The 23,712-nt window shown below is 69.3% G+C and overlaps 2 protein-coding genes across 2 annotated transcripts; one reads left to right on the forward strand and one right to left on the reverse strand.

Moving 5' to 3' along the window:
* Window positions 1–94: 94 nt before the first annotated feature.
* Window positions 95–14,231, reverse strand: FURIN (furin, paired basic amino acid cleaving enzyme). The gene is made up of 16 exons (XM_035568960.2): window positions 14,109–14,231; window positions 12,114–12,471; window positions 7,977–8,075; window positions 7,486–7,581; window positions 6,855–6,983; window positions 6,527–6,603; window positions 6,091–6,179; window positions 5,710–5,882; window positions 4,564–4,776; window positions 4,369–4,469; window positions 4,164–4,267; window positions 3,955–4,072; window positions 2,759–2,938; window positions 2,556–2,680; window positions 2,044–2,160; window positions 95–1,963 (listed from the first exon to the last, which is right to left on the reverse strand). The coding sequence occupies exons 2-16, from the start codon at window positions 12,291–12,293 to the stop codon at window positions 1,395–1,397; spliced, it is 2,370 nt and encodes a 789-aa protein (XP_035424853.1). The 5' UTR covers window positions 12,294–12,471; window positions 14,109–14,231; the 3' UTR covers window positions 95–1,394.
* Window positions 14,232–19,636: 5,405 nt separating this feature from the next.
* On the forward strand, window positions 19,637–23,555 carry MFAP1 (microfibril associated protein 1). The gene is made up of 9 exons (XM_035568924.2): window positions 19,637–19,842; window positions 19,919–20,138; window positions 20,593–20,722; window positions 21,017–21,204; window positions 21,515–21,623; window positions 21,694–21,854; window positions 22,113–22,272; window positions 22,633–22,722; window positions 22,843–23,555. Exons 1-9 carry the CDS (start codon window positions 19,764–19,766, stop codon window positions 23,023–23,025), a joined length of 1,320 nt encoding a protein of 439 aa, XP_035424817.1. The 5' UTR covers window positions 19,637–19,763; the 3' UTR covers window positions 23,026–23,555.
* The last annotated feature ends 157 nt before the right edge of the window (window positions 23,556–23,712 follow it).

Genomic DNA, 23,712 nt, shown 5'->3' on the forward strand with positions numbered 1-23,712 from the left:
CCCCCGGCCTCGCGCCTCCATGGGCCCCGGGGTGCCTGCCTGAGGCCCCCCCGCTGCCTCACGGCGGCAGGACACAGAGCTCGGGCAGCGGGGCTGGTTTGCATAGTTCTGAACATTTAATAACTCAGTCTCTCTAGCGTTATATCCACATCCATTAAATTAAAAACAGGCTCAGGAGGCAGCTCCTGGCTGATTAAATTACAAGAAAAAATTACTGTGCACCAAAAAGTTATTATAGAAAAATAGTCCTGTGGCCCCCCTACCGGCAGCTCCATCTGTGAGGAGCTGGGACTGGCGCGAGCACGGGGCAGGCAGGAGCCCGTGCCGCAGCCCCGGTGCGCGGCAGTGGCGGCGGGCGGCAAAGGGGCTGGCGGCACCGGCCCCCACCCCGCAGGGAATGGGCTGAGGGCAGGCAGTGCCGGGGGCTCTGGCAGGGAGCAGAACGGATTGTCACCAAGTGGGGGCAAGGCACGTCGGGGGGCAGGAGCAGGGGGGCCGGGGCTGCCGGGCTCTGCCCGGTACAGGCAGCGCGCAGGCAGAGCCAGGGCACAGGCAGGCACCAGCGCTGCCTGACCGAGCCGGCCGGCAGCACACAGGGCCCTGCCCAGGGGCAAAACAGGGGGGCTGGGGCTGCCCCCCAGGGCAGGGGGTCCCTCCCCTCGCTGGGGGCCCAGCCTCGGGCACAAGGGGAGGCGCTGCCCTGCCCGTGCCTTCTGGCACAGGGGGCTCCATCCACCCTGCAGGCGGCCGTGGCTGTGGTGGGACGGGCAGGCAGCGGGCAAGCGGGCAGCAGAGGCTGAGGCCTGGCCATTATTGCTGTTGACGGGCACAGGTGGAGGCAGACAGGCCCTGGGTAGGTGGCGGGGAGCCAGGGAGCAACAGGGGACAGGGGTGGCAGGCAGAGCCCCAGGGTGTGCTCAGGGCAGCAGCGCAGAGGGCGCCATGCCCCAGGCTTGGCTCAGCCCGCAGGGACAGAGCCGCCCCTGCGCCACCGGCCCCACTGCAGCAACAACGGGGGGGAGCCCGGGCACTGCCCCCCCAGCACACACGCATGGTCCCCAGCAGCAGCCGCCTGCCCGGGACAAGGAACGTGGCTGCCAGCACAGGGCCAGCAAGCGCCAGGGTCCCGCTGTCACCCAACCCACGGGCCTGGGGTGCGGGGTGGACACGGGGCCGTGAGAGACGGTGCAAGGCGGGGACGGCGCCAAGCTGAGGACGGTGCCGGCAGGGCCGTGCCTGCCGCCCAGGCCAGGGCTGAGGGACGGTGCTGGCGGTGGGGAGCCCCAGGCCGCCACGGCGCAGAGGGGGACGGGGGCAGAGTCCGGGGCCCCTCGGCCTCGCCTGCCCCTGCCCCGTGGCGCTGGGCAGGGAGGAGGGAGGGGCAGGAGGGCTCATCAAAGGGCACTTTGGTCTCTGATGAAGGCAGTCCTCTCGTTGTGGGCCTCGTACTCCTCACCGTCCGACTCGGAGGGGCCCTCCTCCTGCCAGATGTCAGAGGGCAGCCCCTTGTAGGAGATGATCCCGCTGTCCAGGGCGTAGACCTTCACGCCCCGCAGGCTGAAGCCCGAGCGCGCCTGCAGCACCAGGAAGACGGTGACAAAGATGATGACGATGAAGACGCAGCTGAGGCTGGCGATGAGGATGGGCAAGTTGGCTGCAGGGGGCGCCTCGGCCAGCCCCTCGCCCTCTGCCAGGGCAGGGGACTCACGGCTGCTCTGCGTCTGGTGGGAGCAGGAGAGGTCTAGGCTGCTGAAGTGTGAGTGTGCGGGGCAGGTCAGGCACTGGTTGGGGCCAGGCCCCGCGCAGGTGGCGCAGGAGGGGTGGCAGGGCAGGCAGAGGTGGGGCGCGATGGGCTCCACACTGTTCTCCAGGCTGTAGTGCGTGCTCTGGACGCCGGGTGCGAAGCCAGGGGGGCAGCGCTTCAGGCAGCTCTTCTGGTGCAGGTAGTACCCCTCCTCACAGACTGCGGGAGAGGCAGGGTCAGCACGCCGGAGGGCCACCCGTGCGCCCACCCCCCCCCCCCCCCCAGGGCCTGGCACTCACCCACGCACGTCTGACTGGGGGTCAGGGTCTTGCAGCCGCTGCTCTCCAGCTGGTTGGAGAGGCTGGGGGAGTCGGTGGCCGTCCCATACAGCACCAGCGTGAACTTGGTCAGCGTGCCTGAAATGAGGCAGAGTGAGGCCCACCAACATGCTGACAGGATGGTGCAGGGGGAGGGCTTGCACCGGCACCCACTGCGGGCTGTGCGGAGATGGCGGGGCTGTGCCTCTGCCTGGCAGACCCCCGCACCAGGGGAGCCTGCAGGGGCCCCTCCCCAAAGCACAGACAGGGAGCGCCCAAGCGCAGGGACGGACCACCTCAGACCCACCCTCACCACCCCAGAGCAGCCGTGTCCCCTCCCCGTGCGCCCAGCTACCCCACTGCCCACCCAGGTCGCTGCAGAGCGGCAGGAGCCAGCAGCCCGCCCTGCCCAGGGGCACGAGGTGTACACCAGGCACAGGAGTTGCTCCCACTCCCACAGTAGGCTCGGGGCAAAGCAGCGAGCCCACCCCTACCATAGTTGTTGGCGTCACTGGTGTTCTCGATCTCCAGCAACCAGTCCCCGGAGGGGTCCTCATCCCACGAGTGCGTCGTCATGAAGGCCCAGTCATTGAAGCCATCAGCTGAGTAGTCATGGGGCCTGGGGAGAGAGGTACACGATGGCATTCTGGGGACCACCTGTGCCAGCTCTGGAGCATCCCGCGGCCCCGGCAACTACCTGGAGGCCAGCAGGGTGGAGCGGGTGCCCATGGGACTGACGAGGTGGATGGCGAGGTCCCCCCGACGGTTATAGGACAGCGTCAGCCTGGCCTGCGCGTGCTCCAGCCGGCTGATATAGTTGGCCTTCCCCAGGCAGGCATCTACTTTCCGCCGTACCTCCAGGCGCTTCCCGATGTCCCTGCCAAGGAATGGCAAGAGTGAACCCAACCCCACCTCACGGAGGCTGTAACAGGGCGCCCCGGACCTACTCCCCGCTGCAGGGCTTTGCACGTACTCCAGGGGTGTTCAGCTGCTCTCCGGCCCTGCACTGAGCGGTGCCGCGAGCAGGCGGTGGAGCTGGAGACAGTGACGGAGCAGCTGACAGCAGCTCCCCGCCGCCAGCACGGGGCGCAGGAAGCAGACGGCCCCAAGTGGTGCAGCCTTGCTGCCGCACGCAGCTCACCCCAGGTCCCGGGGAACCAGGAGCGCAGAGGGCTTTGCTCTGCTGAGTGCGTGCTGAATCACCGCTCTGTGCCAGCCATGAATGGGGCCCTTCTTCATCAGCCAGGGGCCAGCTCCACCCCTGCACAGCGCAGCCAGGGCTGGATGGGCACGGCCATCCCCGTCCTGCCGCTCGTGTGCGGCTGCCCGGGCACAGCCCCGGTGCTGGCACAGGACTCCGGTCACAAGGGGCCGCCTGCTCGGGACGTGCGGGACCTGGGCCGGCGCCTGCTCACTGGGGCCGGGTCCCAGGGGAACGGGGCAGGGCAGCAGGCGCAGACGGGGCCCAGCCCCCCCATGCCCAAGGGCTGCCCCCCCAGGGCCCGGGACTGCCCCAGCTGCACACGAGACCGGGCAGACAGTGCTGAGGTGGCAGCAGCCAAGTGGGAATAAAAGGAGCTTCTGTCTGACCCCTGAAAGCCCCTCTGTCTGATGATGGCTTGTGCTGGCTGCTCCCAAAACCACAGCGCGGCCGCCTCCCGGCTGTGCCCGGCCCAGCCCAGCAGCGGTCAGCATCCAGCGCCGGGCGGCCACGAGCTGCGCTCCCTGGCCCTGCCCCAGCCCCCACAGGAGGGTGGCCCAGGGGACGCAGGGCTCAGGGCGCAGCTCAGCCCCAAGCACCCCCACACACTCCCCACCTGGGGCCGAGCATCCCCCCAGCCCCTGCCGTTGCTGGCTGCTGGGCAGCGCCTGCCTGGGCTCAGCAGCCCTTACTTGGGCTCCGTGAGGACGTCGATGACACATTTCCTCTGCGGTCCCACCGTGGTCCAGTTCCTGGCCAGGCTCACCATGGCCCCGGCATCCAGCAGCCCGTAGCCGTAGGAGTGGCTGACTGCGGGAAGAGCAGGGTCAGCGCCGCCCCCGGGGCCTCCCTGCCTCCCGCGCCCCGGGGCTGCCGCGGCCCCCTCCCAGCACCCCGGTACCTTTGCGGCCGACCCCATTGGTGACCCAGTCGTTGGCGTTGAGGTGGGCTGGCTTTGAGGTCTGCACCACCAGGTGCTGCATGTCCCGCCACGTCAGGTTCTTGCTGCGGGGAGAGGCGAGGCTCAGGTGCCAGCGCCCGGCCGGCCCCAGCCCCACGGGCTCGTGCAGGGCTCCCCAGCCCGGCCCCACTGTGCTCAGCCTTACTTTGCTTCCAGGGCAAGGGCGATGATGCCGGCAGCGAGGGGTGCCGAGGCTGACGTCCCTGTGTGCGACTCGGTGCACTTCTGCCTCAGGTCAGTCGTCACCTGCAAGGAAGGGCCCCGGGTAGGGGTTGCTGTGCCCCCGCCGCTGGCTCAGCTCCCACACGCTCAGCCCCGCGGCCCCCAGCGGCGCACTCACAATCTGCTTCTCGTTCTGGTTGCCACTGCTGTAGGTGGTGGCGAGGGTGGAGGAGCAGGCCTCGCTGTACCAGGGCACGTTACCGTACTGCGTGGTGCTGCTGATGGACAGCGTGTAGATGCTGTTGGTGTAACCGTCACAGTTGCAGCTGTCGTGCTCACGGCCCCCGTTCCCGGACGCCCAGACGAAGATGGAGCCCAGCCCCCCTCGGCCCTAACAACAGAGGCACAGTGAGGACCGGTGCCCACACGTCGCCCGCGACACAGCAGAGCGGAAGGCGCCACGTGGGAGCCAGGGCACAAGCAGACAGCCCTGGCCCCGCAGAGCTTGGGTCCGAGTTGGCAACACCGAGCAGACGCAGACGGGGCCCCAGGGATGTTCCTGGCCGGCTGCTGGCCTGGGCCCCGGCACAGCCATGCCCCGCTGCTGCCGAGTTACAGGAAGAGGTGGACAAAGCAGCTCTGCAGAGGCAACACAAGCAGAGGACTTTGCAAGAACCGGTGCCTTTTTCTGCCTGGCTGGCTACGAGGGGTTTGTGTACATGGGACTTGCAGCTGCCCGGCAGCCCCGTGGGAGCTCCACAGAGCGTTCCCAGCCGGCTGCTGAACCCCTGAACGCCACGGCTCCATTCACAGCATGTGCAGCAGAGCTGGCACGGCACGGCAGGGGGATTCGCCAGCACACCCCACACAGCACGCCAGCATTTCCGTGCAGGGAATCCCAGGCAGAACACAGCACAGCTGAGCCACGTGGGCTGCGCCGCAGCCACACCACGACGGAGCTGACAGCAGCTGAGGACAGCGAGGGGAAGGACAGGCGGAGGAAAGGGCGAGCAGCTGGCACGGAACAAGGCAGAAACAGAACGGGGCTCCGGGGAGGAAGGAGGGATGGTCCCCGCACCAGGCTTCCTGGGAGCTTCCTGAGCAGGGAGCACGGGTGGCAGGGGGAGCACCCTGCGCAGGAGGAGCCCTAACTCAGAGCCATCGCACAGGAAGAACCGGAAAAACCAACAGAGCCTGATCCCAGGGCCGGGCTGAAAGACGACTCACGGCGGGATGGCCAGGACAGTCGGGACTGCCCGGCCACCCAGAGCCACCGGGGCAGGCGCAGGAGCTCAGCTGGGCCCCAGCAAACTCTGCTGCTCACCTGGCTGACTCCTCGGAAGAAAGCCTCCTCCGCCAGCCGGGCTGGGCCATCCACGGTCTTGCCGTCGTCCTCTGGGCCCCAGCTGGCACTGTAGATGTGGATGTGGTTGGGATTGAGGCCCAGGGAATGGGCCTCCACTGCATCAGTCACCTCCCCATCCAGCATGCGCACGCCTAGGGCCAGAGAGCAGATGTCACAGGCGACGGGACTGGGCTGGGCGGCCGCGCTCCGCAGGGCAGCGGTGCCACTGGGGACGGCTCTCCGCCTGCTGCCGGCCGGTGCTGCGGGCTGTCTGCTGCCTTGGCAGCAGCGCCGAGGTCGCAGGCACCCGTGGAGCTGAGCACGGGCTCTGCACTCGATGCAGGACAGGGTGGCACCCACCTCCGATCCGCGCGTTGTAAGCCACGCCGACACCGCAGATCCCATTGTTGGCCACGGCAGCGACTTCCCCGGCGCAGCGCGTGCCGTGCCTGCAGGTAGAACAGCACCAAGGGCACTCGGCGGGGAGCGAGGAACACGGCGCTGGGTACCAGCCGCAGCCGGGGGGCAGCGTCCAGGCAGCCTCCACCCCCACCCCTCCCCAAACCAGGCTGCCAACAAAGGCCTGCTGAGCCCACCCCGCAGAGCTCTGGGGCAGGGGGCACTCAGCCGTCTGCTCTGGTTCCAGGCAGCCCCAAGGGACGCAGCTCGTGTCAGAAAGGGAGGCAGGGGGCTCTCCATGGGGCAGAATTGCCATCACCCCGGCACCCTCCCAAAATCTGTAAGGGCTGATGCTGCCTGCTGAGTCCCTGCTGCATCCGGGCTCTGCCAGCCTCACCTGTTGTCATTCATCTGAGTGTAACGGGGCTGCGGGTCTGGGTCCTGGTCATTGACATCAAAGCTTGCCCCTGGATCCTGGAAGGCAGACCTGGCAGTCAGAGGTTGTGCCCTGGCCAGCAAGCCCTACCGCCCTGGGGCCATGCCTGCACCGTGTGCCCCAGCACGGAGCTGAGCAGGGTGCAGGCTCCAGTCCCACCACCACTGCTGCCCCCCACACCCCCATAGCAGGCACAAGCCCTGTGCCATGCAGCTCTGGGGATGCAATGAGCAGACACCAGCCCCTGCGCAGGCTCCTGTGCACCGCCCAGGGATTGCCCCACACTTACATAGTTGGCCTCTAAGTCAGGGTGGTTCTTCTCGATGCCATCATCCAGGATGGAAACCACAATGCCCTTGCCCGTGTAGCCCTGCTCCCAGGCCTGACGCACATTCAGGTCGCGCTGGTTGGTGTTGTACTGCCAAAAGAAGCCATGACGTTGTCAGCTATGTCCAACTGCTGGTGCTGGGAGCGGGGTGTGCAGGCCCCTCCAGACCCATCTGTAAAGGCAGCCTTTGCCCTGCTCTCTGCTGTGCCGTGGGGGTGAGGAAATCCCATAGGAGTTTTGCACAGAGCACGGGGCTGGCTGAGGAGGGCGCTCAGAAATGGGGCTGAGTCCCAGACGGTGCTTGCGTGCCACAGACACAGCTCCCTGTGCTGAGGCAGGCTTGTGCCAGCACCCAGGCTCGGTGCAGGGGCAGGCAGTGCAGGCACAGACCCAGCTTCTGAGACAGGCAAGGGGCAGCTGCCCCGACTGCCAGCGCCCCAGCAGGGCACATGCATCCTCTTCCCCAGCGACACGATGTAGGGCTGCGGCCTCAGCCCTTCCTCTTCCTCCTCCTCCTCCCCAGCCTGACTGGCAGCAGCGGCCTGGCAGCCCTCCCTCGGGTGCCACCACCCCCCCCTCCCCCAGCACTCACCAGGTACCACTGCTGGGGGAACTTGGGGTCAGTGGGCTCCATGAAAACGTCTCGCTTGGTCCTGCGCTTTGCCACCTGCTGCTCCAGCCAGTGCACCTAGGGCAGAAAGCGCATGGGGCTCCCGCTGCTGCTGCCTGCCCTCCTCCCGCCCGTGCCCTCCAGGGAGCCGCCAGCACCTCCCCGCGTCGCCGCCACGGCATCCCAGGGGCCCGCCAGCCCCGGCTCCTCCCGGCCTCCCCGCCCGCTGCGCCAGCCCCGCTGACACAGGCTCTGCTCCAGCGGAGCAGGCAGGGCAGGGCACCGAGCTCTGCTGAGCAGCAAGAGCCTGGCAGCCGCCGGGCCGCACGCCCATTGTGCAGGGCTCAGGACGCCTGGCGAGCGTGCCCGGCCCCTGGGCCGCAGCCAGGGCACGGCGACCGCTGCCATCCTGCCGCACCGCTGGCTGTGAGGGCCCCACGAGCACAGCCGGCCGCCCGCCACGCTGCACCTACCTGCGGCTCCCGCGCCAAACGGCTGTGCCAGGGCTGGTGGGGAGAGAGGGAGCGCTTCACCACGCCGCTGTGCCGAAAGTGGTAGTAGTCGCCAAAAATCTGGAGCAGAGAGAGGAGCAGGATGGATGCAAGAGCACAGCCTCCCCGGTTCCCTGTCCCTCACCAGCAACCTGCACCCCAGGGCTGCCCGTGGAACCCCTACCCCCAGTGGCAGTAGGTCCCACATGGTCCAACAAAGCTGCTGCCCTGGTAGGGAGAGCACTGGTTTCTGACCTGTGTGTCAGTCCTGGGACGTGACCAACACCAGCAGAGCCAAGTGGGGGTATCACAACGGCTTTTCTGCCCACCACCACCCCCTCGGGAGGAGGCAGCATCAGCCAAGGAGCTGGGCAGCACTGGTCCCCGCTCTGCCCCCACGCACGAGGGGGTGGCTCTGGGGAGGGACAGGACGTCAGCACAGCCCCAGCTGGCCCAGGAGGCCGCACAGCCTCCCTGCGGGTTATTTTTAAACCCTGAAGCCCTCTCCAGTCCTGCCATTTCCTCATCCCCTCCTGCACGTCCCGGAGGCTGGCCTGGCTGCAGCAGCCCAGCCCTCCCAGCCCAGCCGCCTGCTCGGGACGGGAGAGGGGCAGCGTGCCCCCCGGCCCCCTGGGCAGCAGCTGCGGGCAGGACCCCCCCACCTGGGCTGGCGAGGGCTGCGGGAGCACGGGGAGGGGACATCTCTCCCTCTGCCCCAGACCCTCAGGCTGAGGCACAACAACTTGGTTACCTTTAAGGAAAGCCCAAAAGCTTATCAGAGCCCTGCAGATGTGACATGGTCCTGGCCACCGCGCAGCCAGCCCACGCTAAGCAGGGGGAGGAGGGGAGCCCTGCCCAGCCACAAGGCACCCGCAGCCCCAGGGCAGCAGTCCCAAAGTCCCGCACTTCGCCCAGATGCTCTGCAGGGCGAGGGAACACACCCCCGACCTGCAGCAGGACCAGTGCCACCCCTGCTCCTGCCCAGGGGCTGAGTGCTGGCAGGACAAGCCCCTGCCCAGAGGAGCGATCACCTCCCCCTGTGCACCAGCCCACGGGCAGGAATGGACTCAGCTCATGGCAGCCCAGCGCTGGTGGCACAGGACAGCAGGAGCAGGACACCAGGGGCACAGCTTGTGTCCACGGCTCCATTGCCAGGGCAGGCTGGTGCGGGCAGGTGATGCCTCTGGCTGCCAGCACCGGGCCCCGCTCCCTTCCGTGTGCCTGCCCCTGGAGCAGGCTCTGTGGCAGGGAGGGAGCTCGTGGCAGGGACAACGCAGTGGGCAAGTGAGCCCCCGCTGTGCCAGCCGGCGTTATCCGGGGAAGCCACAGATCACACCGGCACCCCGAGGCATGGTGCCTGTGACGTGGGGCCTCACTCCCTGGCATCGACCGGCAGCTGGGTGCTGCTGCTGCCGCGAGGGGAGGCTGAGACACGACTGCTCTGCAGCCTTCCCTGCAGGGCACAGGCAGGTGGAGCCCCGTGCAGCCAGCAGCCCGCCTGCCAGGGTGGCACCGCACCCCCAGCGCCCCCAGGGTCACGGGGGAGCACGTCCCCACAGGACGCTGTGCCCCCTAGTCCAGCCCGGGATGCCCAACTGCTCGTAGCACTTGGGGCTGTGCTGGGGCGAAAAGCTTCCGCGCCAGGCTGGCTCCCCCAGCACCCTCACCCCTCCAGGGGCATGAACAGAGCCCCGATTGTTCTGCCAGCAGATCTCGGCTCTGCCCGGTGACTGGGCTGGATTAGGTCTGCACACACGCTGCGGTAGCAGCCAGGAGCCGGCCAGCCCACATGCTGACACCCTAATCCCCCGCAGTCCCTGTCCTCAGCAAGGGCAGAGCCGCCCCCAGCCCCGCGCGTCCCCATGACGCCCACGAGCTGGGTGGCAGCGCCGATCCCATGGGGAACGGTGCCAGCTCACCCGGAGATCAGCCCCAGCAGCGGTGCCTCCCCCGTTACTGCCCATCTCCTGCTCAGACCTGCGCCTCCCGTGCCCCCCTCCTCTGCACCAGCCCTGGCGGCACAAACAACCGCGCTCCCATCTCACCAGGGCATCTGACCCTCGCCTCTGACCCACGCCCCCCAGACACTGTCCTCTTGGTCCGCTGCAAGGCCACTGGCACTGGGCAAGTGGCCACGAGTTACAGACCGGGTCCCAGCACCTCCAGGCAGCTGCCAAAGCCCGCTGGCACAGGGGACCCCAGTGCTGCGGCCACTGCCCGCCCAGGCTCTGCGGGCAGGGAGGACGCCAGGCCGGCGTGCCTCTGAGGACAGCATCCAGGCACCACGCGGGGGCCGGGATCCTCCCAGATATGGACCCCAGGGGCCTCTCCCTGGGGCACGGCCAGAAGCGCCCGCTCCTCCCCGCCTCCTCCGGGCTGCCTGCCGCATCCTGTCCCAGCCGCACCAGCTCCCCAGGCCCCGCTCAGACACCCCCACTGGGGAGCCGGCTCCCCAGGCCAGCCTGGCCTCGTGCCTCAGCGCAGGCACCGGGACAGGCTCCAGGACGGGAGAAACGTGCTCGGGCCCACACCCCCTGCTGCAGCCCGAGCTGACGGCTCACTACAAGGGTCGTGCTCCTGCTCCGCCAGAGCTCAGCAGCTGGCAGGGCCAGGGAAAGGTGCCGGCCTCTGGCTGCGGGGCAGGTGGTGGGTGCTGCCCAGCCAGACCTTGTGCTGAGCCTCCCAACACAGCCCCAGGCTCTGCACCACACTGTGGGGCATCCGCAGGCAGGCAGAGACGTGGCCGCAGAGCTTGGTGCCCCCTCGGCCCTGGCCCAGGTCCCGGGGCCCCACGGCAGCAGACAGGACGGGTGCAGAGGCAGCACAGCAGAAAATGCCGTAGGGGAGAGCAGCTGAGCCCCGTGCCCCACTCCCAGCAGACTTGGCAGAGACCTGGCCCAGCAGGACATGCCCAAATCTCCTCTTATAGAGCAGGACACACATCTGTCCTCCAACACACACCCTGGAGGACTTGGGGCTCTCCTAACCAGAGCCCTGCTGCCCTCACAGCTGTGCCAGGGCTGCTCTCGGGCAGCAGGGTGAGGCACCCGCTGGCTCCCGCTGTGGCCACCCTCCCCACGCTCCCAGCAGCTGGCTCACAGCGAGGTCCTGACACCGCAGCCATGAGTTGTGCAACTTCCTCTGGGATTTCACCCCTTGCTTCCTTCCTGCCAGAGCCAGCATGGCCCAGCGCAGTGCCTGGCTCACAGGGCTCTGGGACAGCGGGGTCCCTGTGCCGGGGGTAGTCACAGCACCGCAGCCCCTCGCAGCCCCAGCATCCCCACCGCACAGCAGGGCGCCGGCAGAACCACGAAGGCTCTGCTTTGCTAGGCAGAGGAGAGCAGAGCTGCTCCCGCCTGTGGGGGCTGTCCCAGAGCCAGCCCCCTGCTCCACAGACCCATCAGGCCCCCGGGGCGGCAGGCTGGGCCTGGGTTGCACCCCAGGCTCCACGCGCTGGGCACCCAGCTGCCGCCAGCCCAGGGCCCCACGCTGCCCACAGTGCGGTGCCCAGGAGAGCACTGCAGGGCCCTGGGCAGCCGGAACAGCGCTGTGACAGCAGCTCAAGAGGTGCTGGCCAGCCAGCAGGGACAGGACACAACGGGGCCACACGTCATGCCCATGGCACTGCAGAGCACAGCACCATCCCTGCACTGGCTGAGGGCAGAGAAAGCCGAGAGCGCTGGGGACCTGCTGACACAGGGCTTGTGAAGGGCAGCTCTCACTGAAGCAGGAGGCTGCACCACACTCAGGCACCGCTCGCCATGGGGAGCATGGGCAGGAACTGGGAGATGCACCTGGAGCCCTTCCCTCCTCCATCAACGCGCAGCTCTCCCAGCTGCCTCGCCCCGAGATGGGCTTTTCCTCCTTCCACCTCCAGCAGGCAGAGCCTGCCGTGCCGTGCCACCAGACTGTGTCGCTGATGGGGAGGCTGCGGCTCCAGCCAGCCACCACCACCACCGTGGGTGCAAGACGGCTGCAGTGAACCAGCACAAACACAGGGGCCCGGCCTCCCAGGCAGAGCCACCCGCCGGCAGTGGGGCTGAGCCCAGCCCCTGCCCAGACAGCAGCAGAGCCAGCGGGGACACTGCTTCTGTGGCGAGAGGGAAGCGAGGGACTTACCGGGCCCAGGTTGAGGAATCCATGCTTCCTGGCCAGCCTGTCAGCCTCCTGGGGCCCCGCAGGGACGAGCACGGCCCAGGTGTTGGTGTAAATACGCTGGGCCAACACCTCTTGGGCCAGGAGAACAAGGGCAACCAGCAGAGTCCAGAGCAGGAGCAGCGAGCAGGGCCTCAGATCCATCAGAGTATCGGGGTTCCTCTACCAGGAGCACAAGGGTCCAGGCAGCGGCAGATCCGGCGTCCGCCCCGTGTCAGTGCCCTGCGGCCCCGCTCTGCCCCGCCGGCCCCCGCTCAGCCCGACAGACCATGGGGACGGAGCTGCGGCAGCGGGCGTGGGGCGGCCGGGACAGCAGCACAACCTGCAGGGAGATGGAGAGCGGTCAGAGCTGGCCGGGACGCGGCCGTGGGCCGGGCTGGGGGCTCCGCTGGCTGCACACGACGCAGGGTCCTGCTGGCCCCAGGGCTGCCCGCGGAGCTCCGCAGCGGCCGGCCCCAGCGCGGAGCTGCTGTTTACCTCGCCTATTGCCCAATGTGTACTTATGCTTTGCGCTTACAAACAGGGGAGGCAGACCGGGAGGGGAGCCGGGCGCAGAAGGAGGCGAGGAAATGGAGGCTGTGCCTCCTGCTGCTGGAGCCTGCTGCAGACAGGAGCCCCTTCTCCAACCCAGAGGGGTCGGTCTGGGCACGGAGCTCTGAGCAACCGGGAGGGGAGCCCTGCCTGCCCGGTGACATGGGGGGCACGAGGAGATGCCCCAGGCTGCGGCTCCTGCCCCCGGGAGGGAAGCGCCGGCAGCGAGCTGCACCCTGCCGTGCCTGGGGCTGAGCTGTGGGCTGTGAGCAGGGACCAGGCCCGGACGGGCTGAACATGGGGAACTCTGGGCACAGCGGGGTGCTTCTGGGGCTATGGGGACACATGGTACACCGGGACAGAACCACACCAGCTGCAGCAGGGGAAAACGAGAGGTGGGAAGGAGCAAAGCCAGCGAGAGCCTTTGCTCCCTGGTCAGCAGAGCCCCAGACCCCAGCACCTCATCTGCCAGCCATGGACTCAGCCGCGCCTGGCAGCAGTCACAAGCAGCGCGCTGCCTGTCACCATCCGCAGCTCAGCTCTGCCCTTCCCCAGGAGCACAACGTGCCGACACCGGTGTGACTCATCCCCAAAACAGAAAGGAAACAGGGAAAGGGGTCCGCCGTCACCTCCGGCAGGCACACCGCAGCCGGGAGATACCTGGTGGCGAGAGGCCAGAGGTGGCCCTGCCAAGGCACCCAGAGCGGCGAGCACCCGCCGGAGGCTGCCGAGGAGCCCCAGTTCCCGGGTCGTGCCACGGCCCGAATCGCAGCGGGAAAGACTCCGTGAGCCCCAGGGAAGGGAAATAACGGGCGGCGAGGACACACGGCGCGGCTCCGCGCCAGGCCCCCGGCCCCTCCCGCGGGTCCCCGGGCCCCGCGGTCCCCCCCACGCTCCCGGCGGGGCCGCTCCACGTGCGGACGAAGCCGCGGCGCCGCACGGTGCTTGGAGCCCGGCCGGCCGCAGCCCCGCGCCCGCGCCCGCCGGGGCAGGGCTGCCTTCCCCGCGCTGCCCGGTGCCCGCAGGCAGGAGCGGGGAGAGCCGCGGGGACGGACGGACGGGGGCCGGGCTCTGCGCCGCGCCCGCAGCCCCGGAGCGATCGCGCCCGGCCCCGTCCCGGGGCTGCCGGAGCCCGGCGGCTCGCTGCGGGCCGAGCCCGGCTGCCGCAGGCCGCGACACGGCGAGCCCGGGGCGGCTGCACGGCTCCCCGCGGCCCGGCCCCGCCGCGGTCCGGCCCCGGCCGAGCAAAGCCCCGGGTGCGGCGCGGAGCGCTCCGGCCGCGCTCGAGGACGAGGGGCACCGGGCGGCGGCGGCGGCACCCCGCCCCCCGCTCCCCGCTGCCCGCTCCCGGCCGGGCGGCGGCCCCGCGCGTCCCGCCCCAGCTGTCAAAGCCCGGCCCCGGCCCCGGCCCCGGCCCCGCGCCCTTACCGCGGCGGCGCCGCCCGCTCCCGTCCCGCCGGCGGCCCGGCCCTTCTGGCGGCGGCGCAGCGTCACGGCGCGGGGCAGCCCCGAGCGCCCGCCCCGGAGCCGGGCCCGGCCCAGGCAGGGGCGGCGGGGCGGCCGCGGGGCCGCTTGTTTACAGCTGTCAGCGCCGCCGCCCCGCCCCGCTCGGCCCCGCTCGGCCCCGCTCGGCGCGGGGTGCGCGCCCCGCTCGGCCCCGCTCCGCTCGGCTCGGCCCGGCCCGGCCCGGCCCGCCACGGCCCGGCGCGGCGCAGCCCGGCCCGGCACGGCGCGGCACGGCCGCCGCTCCGCCGGGCGCCGCCGGATGCCGTCACCGCCGCCCGCCCCGCCCGCACCGGCGCCGCCGCCGCCGCCGCCGGCCGCGGCCCCCGCCGGGTCCCCGGGCGCCGGAGGGCCGGGGCTCGGGCCGCAACCCCCTGCCCGGCCCCCGCCGCCGCCGGCCGGGGGCTCCCGGGGCCCGGCCCCGCCGCGGAGGGCGCCCGGCAGGCGGCTGCTCCGCGCCCCCGGGCGCACCGCGAGCCCGCACGCAGGGAGCGGCTCGGCCCGGCCCGGGGAGCGGGGAGCGGGGGGGGGGCGCGGGGGCAGCGCGGCCTCGGGCCCGGCTGGGGGCGCCGCGGTGCGGCCCCGGGCTGGCGCGGAGCAGCGCGGCGGAGAGGCCGTCCGGGGGGCACCCGCGGAAGCCCAGGAGCGTTCGGGCTGGAAACCACCGGGCCCGGCCGTCGAAAAAAGCCTCCGCGGCCGATCCAGGTGCCGGGAGGAAAGGCGAGAAGTGAACGCCGGTCGTCCCGGCCTCGCTCCTTCCCAGACACCGACCCGCCGCCGTCCCCGCACACGGGGTCTGCGTGTCCAAGAGCGATGCGAAAGGCAGTGCGAGAAAAAAAAGCAGCAGAACCCCAACTGACCTGAATCCTGCACGCTTCAGAAGGGGCTTGGAGAAGCCCAGGATAGGAGCAGGTCGCACATCTCACAGAAAAAAGGAAGTCACCGAGATATCATGATCGAGATATGAAGCATTAGCAATCGCACAGGAAACAGTCACCTTGGTAACTGAGATGCCGAGAACAGCCCAGAAAATCTGGCACAGGGCAGTTTTCTTTGCTAAACTAGGTTAATTCTGCAGGGCAGTGCCTGGTTACAGCCCGGTGCCAGGAGCAGGGGCTGCAGGCCGCCCGGTGCCCACCACGACTGCCCCAGAGGGTCCCGGCCGGCCGCACGAGCTGTGGGGCTGGGGCAGCCCGGGGCCCTCGCGCCCTGCAGCGCTCGCTCCCGGCCTCCGCCACGCTGCACAGCCTCCTGCTGCCCTGGGCCCTCCGTGTGCGACCCAGATATATGGGTCCGGCACGTCCCGCGTCTGCCACTGCCCCCGCCCCCGCCCCTGCCCGGGCCTTACCTCAGGTGCCTCCTCCAGGAGCCCCCGGCTATGCCCAGGCAGGGGACAAAGCTGCTCCACCTGGCCCTGCGGCACCTCGGGCTGTGGGGAGAGGAGCTGACAAAGGACCCCTTGTCACCTTATCTCGGTGCTCCAGGGCAGGAGAGCAGGAAGCACATCTCTCTTGCACACTTAGACTTGGACAGGCACAGCCGATCGCTCCTCCTGCCAAAGACAACGCCGCTCACCTGGGAGCAGCCGGAGCGCAGAGCGGGACCTGCTGCCAGCAGCCCCTCGGGATCGGAGCGGCTGCCGACCCTCTGAAAGCTGGGGAGCTGCTCAGAGCTTCCTCCTCAGCTGCTGCCTGCAGGGGACAGTGGAGGGGTGCAGTAGTTGCCGTGGCAGGGCGTGCAAGGACCACAAACCCTCCTCTCAAACGTCTCACTGAGTTTGGTGGCCTTTACTTGGTAGCATCAGCGCACTCCAGGAGTTGCCAGGAGCTCTGTGTGTGACTCCCAGTGCACGGCACCCGCCAGCTGCCCAGCAGCTGCCCACGAGGCATCCCGCGCCACAGTGTCCCATGGCTTCCCCTGCTGAGCCACACACTGCAATCAATAGAAACCTACTTTCACAGAAAAATCAGGTCAATTTTTGGCTGTCTCTTGCAGAGATTGCACAAGCTCCAACGGTGACACTGCCCGTGGGCCAGTGCTTTGCAGTGGGCAGCGCGGTGGTGGGGCAGCACCCCTCCCTGTTCGCAGGCACCTCCAGCCTGAAGGTGGGCTCGGGGGCGCAGCAGGACCGCCACAGTGCTGGGAGAAGACGGGCAGCAGAGTGGAGAAGCTGGGGAGGTAGGGCTGGGACCCTCACAAACAGCTGAGAAAACCAAACAGAAGGCAGCGATGGCAGACGGACACCGAGAGGCACCCAATCGATCAGGCAGTGTTTACTCGCAGCATGGCAGCCCCGCGCCAGGCAGGCTCCGGGCCCCGGCGCGCGGGGCTGGGACAGCCGCGGGGGCTGCGCGCTGCGAGGCTCGGGAGGCTGCGCTCGCAGCCGCGCTCCCAGACACAACATCTGGCCGTGCTCACACGTGGGGGGCTGGGGATCCAGCCCAGACACCCTGACCTTGCCTCGCGGTGCAGCCTGCAGACAAACAGCGGCGGCACAGCGTGGCTCTGTGGCTTTATCTGCCTTCTGCCCTTATCATCAACAGCAGCGAGGCTGCCAAGGCATCACAACTGCAGCCCGCCATGCCGCTGCCCCTGCTCTGGGCTGCGAGTCGCAGCCACCACCTCCTGCCCCCGCTCGCTCTGTAACTGTCCAGGCAAAGAGATGCTCTCACCCGCCCTCAGCACGCTCAGCACGCTGCGGTGCCCACAGGAACACCCGCGCTGAGAGCCCACACGCAGCCCGCAGCGGGGCCGCCGTCACCCTGCGTGCCTCAGAGGGCCGGGAGGGCTTGCTCAGCACTGCTGCCAGCCCGCGTCCCCTGTCCCCGGAGGGGCGACGAGGACGGCTGCAGAGCTGCGGCACCCTGGTGCAGCTGGCACGGCGCGGGCTCGCTCTCCGGGCCCAGGACAGCACCACAGGACCCCGCCAGGGGGGAGCCCACAGCCTGCGCCTGCGGGGTCAGTCCCAGCCCGCTGTGGCTCCTGCCACGTCAGCATGTGGCTCCTTCAGGTGCCTGCGGCTCTCTGGGGACACGGGGAGAGAGGCACGTCACAGGATTAGGGCTGCTGCTTGCCACAGCTTCAACCCCCTGCGGTCACAGCACTGAACCAGCCAGTGAACGCATTTCCCCGTTTGCCGAGGCCTCGAGCGTAGCTTCACCTGATCAGGACATTATGTGCTTTGTGCGCCTTCCTTTAACTGTAACTGTAACTGTAACTGTAACTCTAACTTTAACTTTAACTCTAACTTTAACTTTAAGCCTTCCTTTAACTGGTGTGCCTAATTGTTTCACCCACGGAGTCACGCGTTGAAGCTCGCTCCTTGCCATGGTGACACAGGATTCATTAGGTGGGAACACACTGTGACAACCACACAAGAATAATATCTCATCTGATCATCGAATGCAGCGCAGGCAGCTGGCCCGGAGCTCTGGTTGTCATCCAGACAACAGGCCAGGAACGCCAGAACGAGCTCTTATTTACCCCGGGTACTGGCTGCTGCAGGAGCGCAAAGCTTCCCGTGCCGGGGCACCAGGGCACAGCACAAGCTGCAGGGCACGGGGGACGCCGCAGCGCTGGGGCCGGGCCGCGCAGCGCAGCTCCTCCAGCGGCTGCGCGGGCAGCAGAAGCACCGGGGCCCTGGGGAGAGCCAACGGCCCCCTCCTGCTCAGCGCGAGCAGGCGGCGGAGATGCCGGGCGGACGGCAGGAGCGGCTGGCCCTGCGCGCCCCGGGTCTGGGAACCTCTTCGCGTGGGTCAGCAGCCGCGCTCCCGCCGCAGCACCGGCAGGATTGGCCTCACCCAGCGGGGGCTGCCGCCCCGCCGGGCCTGCCCGGGGCGAGGGATTTCCCGGGAGAGAGCCTCGCCGCCCTGCGGCCTCATCTGCCCCGCCGCCAGCCTCACAGCCCTGCGGCCGCCGTGGGGACTGTCCCCCAGGAGCGGGGCCCAGAGCGGGGCAGGGCGGCTGCTGGGAATCAGCTCTGCCCCTGCCGGACCGGGAGCTGGGGCTGCTCAGCGTGGAGATGAGAAAGCTCGGGGGGATCTCACCGGCGCCTAAACTGCTGAGGGCGGGGCGCAGAGAGGACAGAGGCAGGCTCTTTTAGTGGTAGCGAGTGCCAGGGAAAGAGACACGGGGCACAAGCTGGAACGCAGGGATTTGCCTGAACGCCTGGAAGCACTTCTTTGCTTTGTGGGTGATGGAGCACTAACACAGACTGCCCCGAGAGGTGCTGGGGCCTCCTCCTCGGAGAGCTTCTAAAGCTGCCCGGACGTGGTGCTGCACACCCTGCTCTGGGTGGCCCTGCTGGAGCAGGGGTTGGACCAGAGGGACCCAGAGGTGCCTCCGGCCTCAGCCGTGTTGTGGTCCTGGGGGACCAGAGACCTGCGCTGGCTGGGCTAATCCTCCCGCAGGACGGCTCCCAGCCTGAAGCCAGGGACACCAAAAGGGAGAGTTCCCTGCGCTTCCTTCGGGATCGAGCTTCAGCGCTGCGCCGCTGGCTGGGAGAACACGCTTGCTTTCGGCTTTCCTGGCTGCCCACCTCCAGCAGCGACCCTCCCACGGCTCGCAACAGACCCTTGGGGTGTCTGCGGGGGCACAGCAAGCACTGGCACGTGAGGTTAAAGCACGGCCCATCCTCCTGCTTCCCAGACCTTCCGCTGCAGGATGCGCCCCAGACTGAGTCCTGCACTGAGACTTTCCGGAAGGTAAAACCTCTTCCTTTCTTCCGAGAAGGCAGCACAGAGCTGCAGACGTTGCCACCTGGTTTGCGGCACAGCTTTGCCCCACTTCAAGAAAAGCCTTCACTTCCGCGCTGCTGGCGCAGGGGCGACCCTCACAAAAGTCCCCGCCAGGTGCGCCCGGGGCGGCTTTCCCGTGTGAAACCCGGCTGACGGGCGGGGGCACGCTTACGCAGGCGGCACCGGGCAGCTTCCAGAAAGTCCGTCCGGCTGCCACGAAGGGGCCGTGCCCACGGGCACTTCCCGACGCCGCCACACCGCCGGCACCGCGGGGGAGCCCGGGCAGCCCGGGGCAGCGGGGCGAAGCCCCACGGGAGGCTCCCGCTGCGCCCGTGCCAGCCCCGGCCTCCGGCCGGCAGCGGCGGCGGGCACCCAGCGAGGGGCTGCTGGCGCCCCCCCCGCGCGGGCCGGGGCTGGCGCTCACCGGGGGCAGCCCCTGCGGGCGCCGCCAGCGGGCGCTGGAGCCGGGCCGGGGCGCAGCGGCTGCCCCGCGCTGTGCCGGGGCTCGGCCCCCCGCCGGCAGCAGCGCGGGGACGCGCCAGGGGCTCCGCACCCGGCCGGGGACGCGCCCCCAGCACCCGCGGCCCGGCCCCGCCCCGCCCCGGGCCGCCCCCGAGCCGCCTTCCCGGGCGGGCCCCGCCCGCCCGCAGCCCCAGCGGCGCGCCGGAAGTGACCCTCGCGGCGCGCGCCGTCACTTCCGGCCACCCGCGGCAGAGCGCTCAGGCTTCCGCCTCCGGTGCGCCGCCGGAAGTGGAGCCGTGCCGCCGCTGCGCCGCCGGGGGCTGCCGTCGCCCGCCGCGTCCCGCCGCGTCCCGCCCCGCCGGGTCCCGCCGCCGCCGCCGCCATGTCGGTGCCCAGCGCCCTGATGAAGCAGCCGCCCATCCAGTCCACGGCGGGCGCCGTGCCCGTCCGCAACGAGAAGGGTGAGCGGGGGGCGCCGGCGGGCGGCGGGGGGGGCCCGGCGGCGGCGTTGGCGGCCCGGTAACGGCGGCCCCGCAGGGGAGCTGTCCATGGAGAAGGTGAAGGTGAAGCGGTACGTGTCCGGGAAGCGGCCCGACTACGCGCCCATGGAGTCCTCGGAGGAGGAGGACGAGGAGTTCCAGTTCATCAAGAAGGCGAAGGAGCAGGAGGCCGAGCCCGAGGAGCAGGAGGAGGAGGTCGCCAACGACCCCCGGCTGCGGCGGCTGCAGAACCGCGTCACGGAGGACGTGGAGGAGCGGTGAGCGCCGCGGGGAGCGGGGCCGGGGCGCCGGGCGCGGCTGTGCCGCAGGCGGGCTGCAGAACGCCCCCAGAGGCTGGCCGCGCGCCCTGCCGGCGCCGGAGCCGCCCCGGGCTGTCGCCCCCTCCGGCTGCGTTGGGCTGCCCCGGGAGCTGCCCCGAGAGCCCGCGGTCACGGGGCCAGGGCTCAGCCCCGCGTTCGGGCGTGCTTTGGGTGGTGCAGGCAGCCTCTGAAACAAAAGTTGCCGTAACGCGCTAAAGCTCGGTGCTGACGGAAAGACGGGGTTCTGCGTAAAACGTGCCTGGGGCAGAGAGCGGCCGAGTGCTGTTTGGGCTCTCCCGCGGAGTTGCTTCGGCTGTCGGGCCCGGTTAAGGGGAGGCTCCCCCATGGAGCAGTTCGCTTCCCGCAGTCCCATTGCACTTAGAGTACTGAATTTAACCGGGCTCCGTTGTAGGCTGGCACGGCACCGTAAGATCGTGGAGCCTGAAGTGGTTGGAGAAAGCGATTCTGAGGTGGAGGGCGAAGCATGGCGCCTGGAGCGAGAGGACACCAGCGAGGAGGAAGAGGAAGAGATCGACGATGAGGTACGCTCGCGTTGCTGAACAGGGGTAGCCCGGAGGGGTCCCCGAGCGCCACGGCTGGAATTGCATTCATACGGATGGGAGCTGCCTGCGGGGACCGAGCGAGGGCCGGCACCTGGGTCGCAGCAGCGGCGGTGTGACGCTGGCTTGGGGGTTACGGGGCGCTGGGGGAGGCTGCCCCCACCCTGCGGGGGGGGCGATCTCATAGCCTGCGAGTTCGGAGCACCGCACTCTCTGAACGGAAAAGGGAGGAGGAAGCAGGAGCAGGGCTGACGGCGCGCGATGCGTCTCCGTTAGGAGATCGAGCGTCGGCGCGGGATGATGCGCCAGCGAGCGCAAGAGAGGAAGACCGAGGAGCTGGAGGTGATGGAGCTGGAAGACGAGGGCAGATCTGGAGAGGAGTCCGAGTCAGAGTCCGAGTACGAGGAGTACACAGACAGCGAGGATGAAATGGAGCCGCGGCTCAAACCCGTCTTCATCCGCAAGTAGGTGGCAGAGCGGGCAGCTGGGTGCCGCGCACAGATCTGCTCCTGCGGGGGGGGAGGGCAGAGAGCTGCAGCGTCCTGACAGGGCACGGCTGGGCCTGAGCGGCAGCGCGGTTCCGACGGGGCTTTGGGCAGGTGCAGCGCAGTGGGAAGCGAGCAGCAAGCTCTGCCGTGCTCCACAGCCACGGGCAGGATCTTCTGCCACCTGTGCGTGCCTGCGGCCGCAGGGGGAGCAGGCCCTGGGCTGGGCAACACCAGAACTGAAGTAGCTCGCCAAAAGGCTGAAGGTTTCTGTGGCCCGTGCCTACAGGAAGGACCGAATCACGGTTCAGGAGCGAGAAGCAGAAGCCTTGAAGCAGAAGGAGCTGGAGCAGGAAGCAAAGAGACTGGCAGAGGAGAGGCGCAAATACACGCTCAAGGTACCGCGGGGCAGGCTGGGGTCTGCGCGGGGCAGGCAGTGCAACGGGCTGAGCTCGGTCCTGCCTCCAGATCGTGGAGGAGGAAGCGAAGAAGGAGCTGGAGGAGAACAAACGCTCGCTGGCAGCGCTGGATGCCCTCGACACTGACGACGAGAACGACGAGGAGGAGTACGAGGCCTGGAAAGTACGTGAGCTGAAGCGCATCAAACGGGACCGCGAAGAACGAGAAGCGTGAGTATTGTGTGCTCAGGCAGGAGGGGAGTGCCTGCGGCCCTGGGCCCCGCGGGGCAGCGGACAGTTGGGGCATCTCCTCCTGACCCCCTTTTGGCAGCGCGCTCTTGCCTAGAGAAAGCGTCCAAAAACCCTCGGGGCGCCGTTGCTCTGTTACGGAGCCAGTGACGGCGACCCCTCAGAAGGGCCCCGGTGGCAGCAGCTGCCCTGTCTGGGGGGTGCGGGGGGCCTGGGGCTCAGGGTTTTTCTCCTGCCCAGCATGGAAAAGGAGAAGGCGGAGATCGAGCGGATGCGGAACCTGACGGAGGAGGAGCGCCGCGCCGAGCTGCGGGCCAACGGCAAGGTCATCACCAACAAGGCCGTGAAGGGCAAATACAAGTTCCTGCAGAAGTACTACCACCGCGGCGCCTTCTTCATGGTGAGTGCTGCGGCCAGAGCCCGGTCCCGCGGCGGCGCCCTGTGGGACCACGCGGCTGCCGCGGGGGCGCTTCCCCTTGCGGTGTCCGGCCCGGGGCTGGGCCACGCGCGTGGGGCAAGGGCCAGCCCTCGGTGGCAGCGCGCGGCTGGAGTGACCGGGGTGACGTGAGCTGCCCGCCGGGGTGGCGGGACGGGGTGAGCAGCAGCACGGCCTTGCTCGAGTCCTGAGGGCGGGCGGGACCGCAGGCGCTGCGGCAGTCCCGGAGCGGAGCAGCGGCACCGGCTGCTGGGGGCTCTTCGCTGCTCCTGGCACTTGCCGGCAGAAGCTTGCAGCTCAGGCGGGTGTGCCCTTCCCCCGCAGGATGAGGACGAGGAGGTGTACAAGCGGGACTTCAGCGCCCCGACCCTCGAGGACCACTTCAACAAGACCATCCTGCCCAAAGTCATGCAGGTGGGTGCGGGCGGCTGACGGCCAGGGGCTTGTGCGCAGCGGGGGGAGGAGCCGTGGTGCGAGAGGGCAGGGTCCCCGCGTCTCCCCCGAGGGGCCGCTCACCGGCTTGGCCGCTCCCAGGTCAAGAACTTCGGGCGCTCGGGGCGGACGAAGTACACGCACTTGGTGGACCAGGACACCACCTCGTTTGACTCCGCCTGGGGCCAGGAGAGCGCCCAGAACACCAAGTTCTTCAAGCAGAAGGCAGCAGGCGTGCGGGATGTCTTTGAGAGACCCTCAGCCAAGAAGCGGAAAACGACCTAAGGAGGTGCGCGGGAGGCGTCCCGAGGCTGACCGCCGGGCGGGAAGGCGCTGCTGTGCCAGCTGCCCGAGAGCCTGAGCAGGAACAGAGGGGACAAAACACTGCTGGGCCGCGCCGCGCCGTTCTGTGCCCCTGCTCCGCGCCCTCCCCGGCGGCACGATGCGCCCGCACTGCGCAGCCGCGGCCTTCTCCACGCCTGGCTCCCGCGGAGGCTGCCGCCCGCCCGAGCCGCCCAGCCCCGGCTGTGTCACCGCCCCCCCACCCTGAAAGCGCCTCGGCAGCGCCGGGCACGGCTGTGCGGGAGCACGGCACCCCCTGCCCCCAGCGCCCCCACCTTCAGAGGAACTGCGGACTTTTATGTCTGCTCCGTAGCATCTCCCTGTGCCCCGTACCCTCCCGCTGCCAGGTCGGGCCCCCTTCTTGGTTTGGAGCAGCTGTAACAACGTTTCCTAACCCTGTTTCTGCAGGGCTTGGCTTTTCTACCCGGGCAGGGGGAGGGGATTGTTTTGATTAAAGCGATTTTTTCCTAAGACTTGGGTAGCGGTGTCCGTGGAGGAGCCCGCCAGGCGCTCGGCTGCCCTCTGTGCCTCGCTCCGGGCGCAGACGTGCCGGTGCCCCCCCCGCAGTGCTTCCCCTGCCCTGCCACGGCAGCAGGACGGCTGCAGGGGAGCAGCGTCCCCACAGCGCCG

Source organism: Cygnus atratus, unplaced genomic scaffold (assembly GCF_013377495.2).
Source record: "Cygnus atratus isolate AKBS03 ecotype Queensland, Australia unplaced genomic scaffold, CAtr_DNAZoo_HiC_assembly HiC_scaffold_103, whole genome shotgun sequence".
Lineage (NCBI taxonomy): Eukaryota > Metazoa > Chordata > Aves > Anseriformes > Anatidae > Cygnus > Cygnus atratus.

Excerpts from the sequence above, each read along its gene's own strand:
- MFAP1 (XM_035568924.2), top strand. The coding sequence starts at position 19,764 with ATGTCGGTGCCCAGCGCCCTGATGAAGCAGCCGCCCATCCAGTCCACG. Across the intron at positions 19,843-19,918 it reads GCCCGTCCGCAACGAGAAGG|GGGAGCTGTCCATGGAGAAG; the intron begins GTGAGCGGGGGG and ends GCGGCCCCGCAG. Across the intron at positions 22,723-22,842 it reads TCCTGCCCAAAGTCATGCAG|GTCAAGAACTTCGGGCGCTC; the intron begins GTGGGTGCGGGC and ends GGCCGCTCCCAG.
- FURIN (XM_035568960.2), bottom strand. The coding sequence starts at position 12,293 with ATGGATCTGAGGCCCTGCTCGCTGCTCCTGCTCTGGACTCTGCTGGTT. Across the intron at positions 4,777-5,709 it reads TCTTCCGAGGAGTCAGCCAG|GGCCGAGGGGGGCTGGGCTC; the intron begins GTGAGCAGCAGA and ends CTCTGTTGTTAG. Across the intron at positions 4,268-4,368 it reads GCCCTTGCCCTGGAAGCAAA|CAAGAACCTGACGTGGCGGG; the intron begins GTAAGGCTGAGC and ends CTCTCCCCGCAG.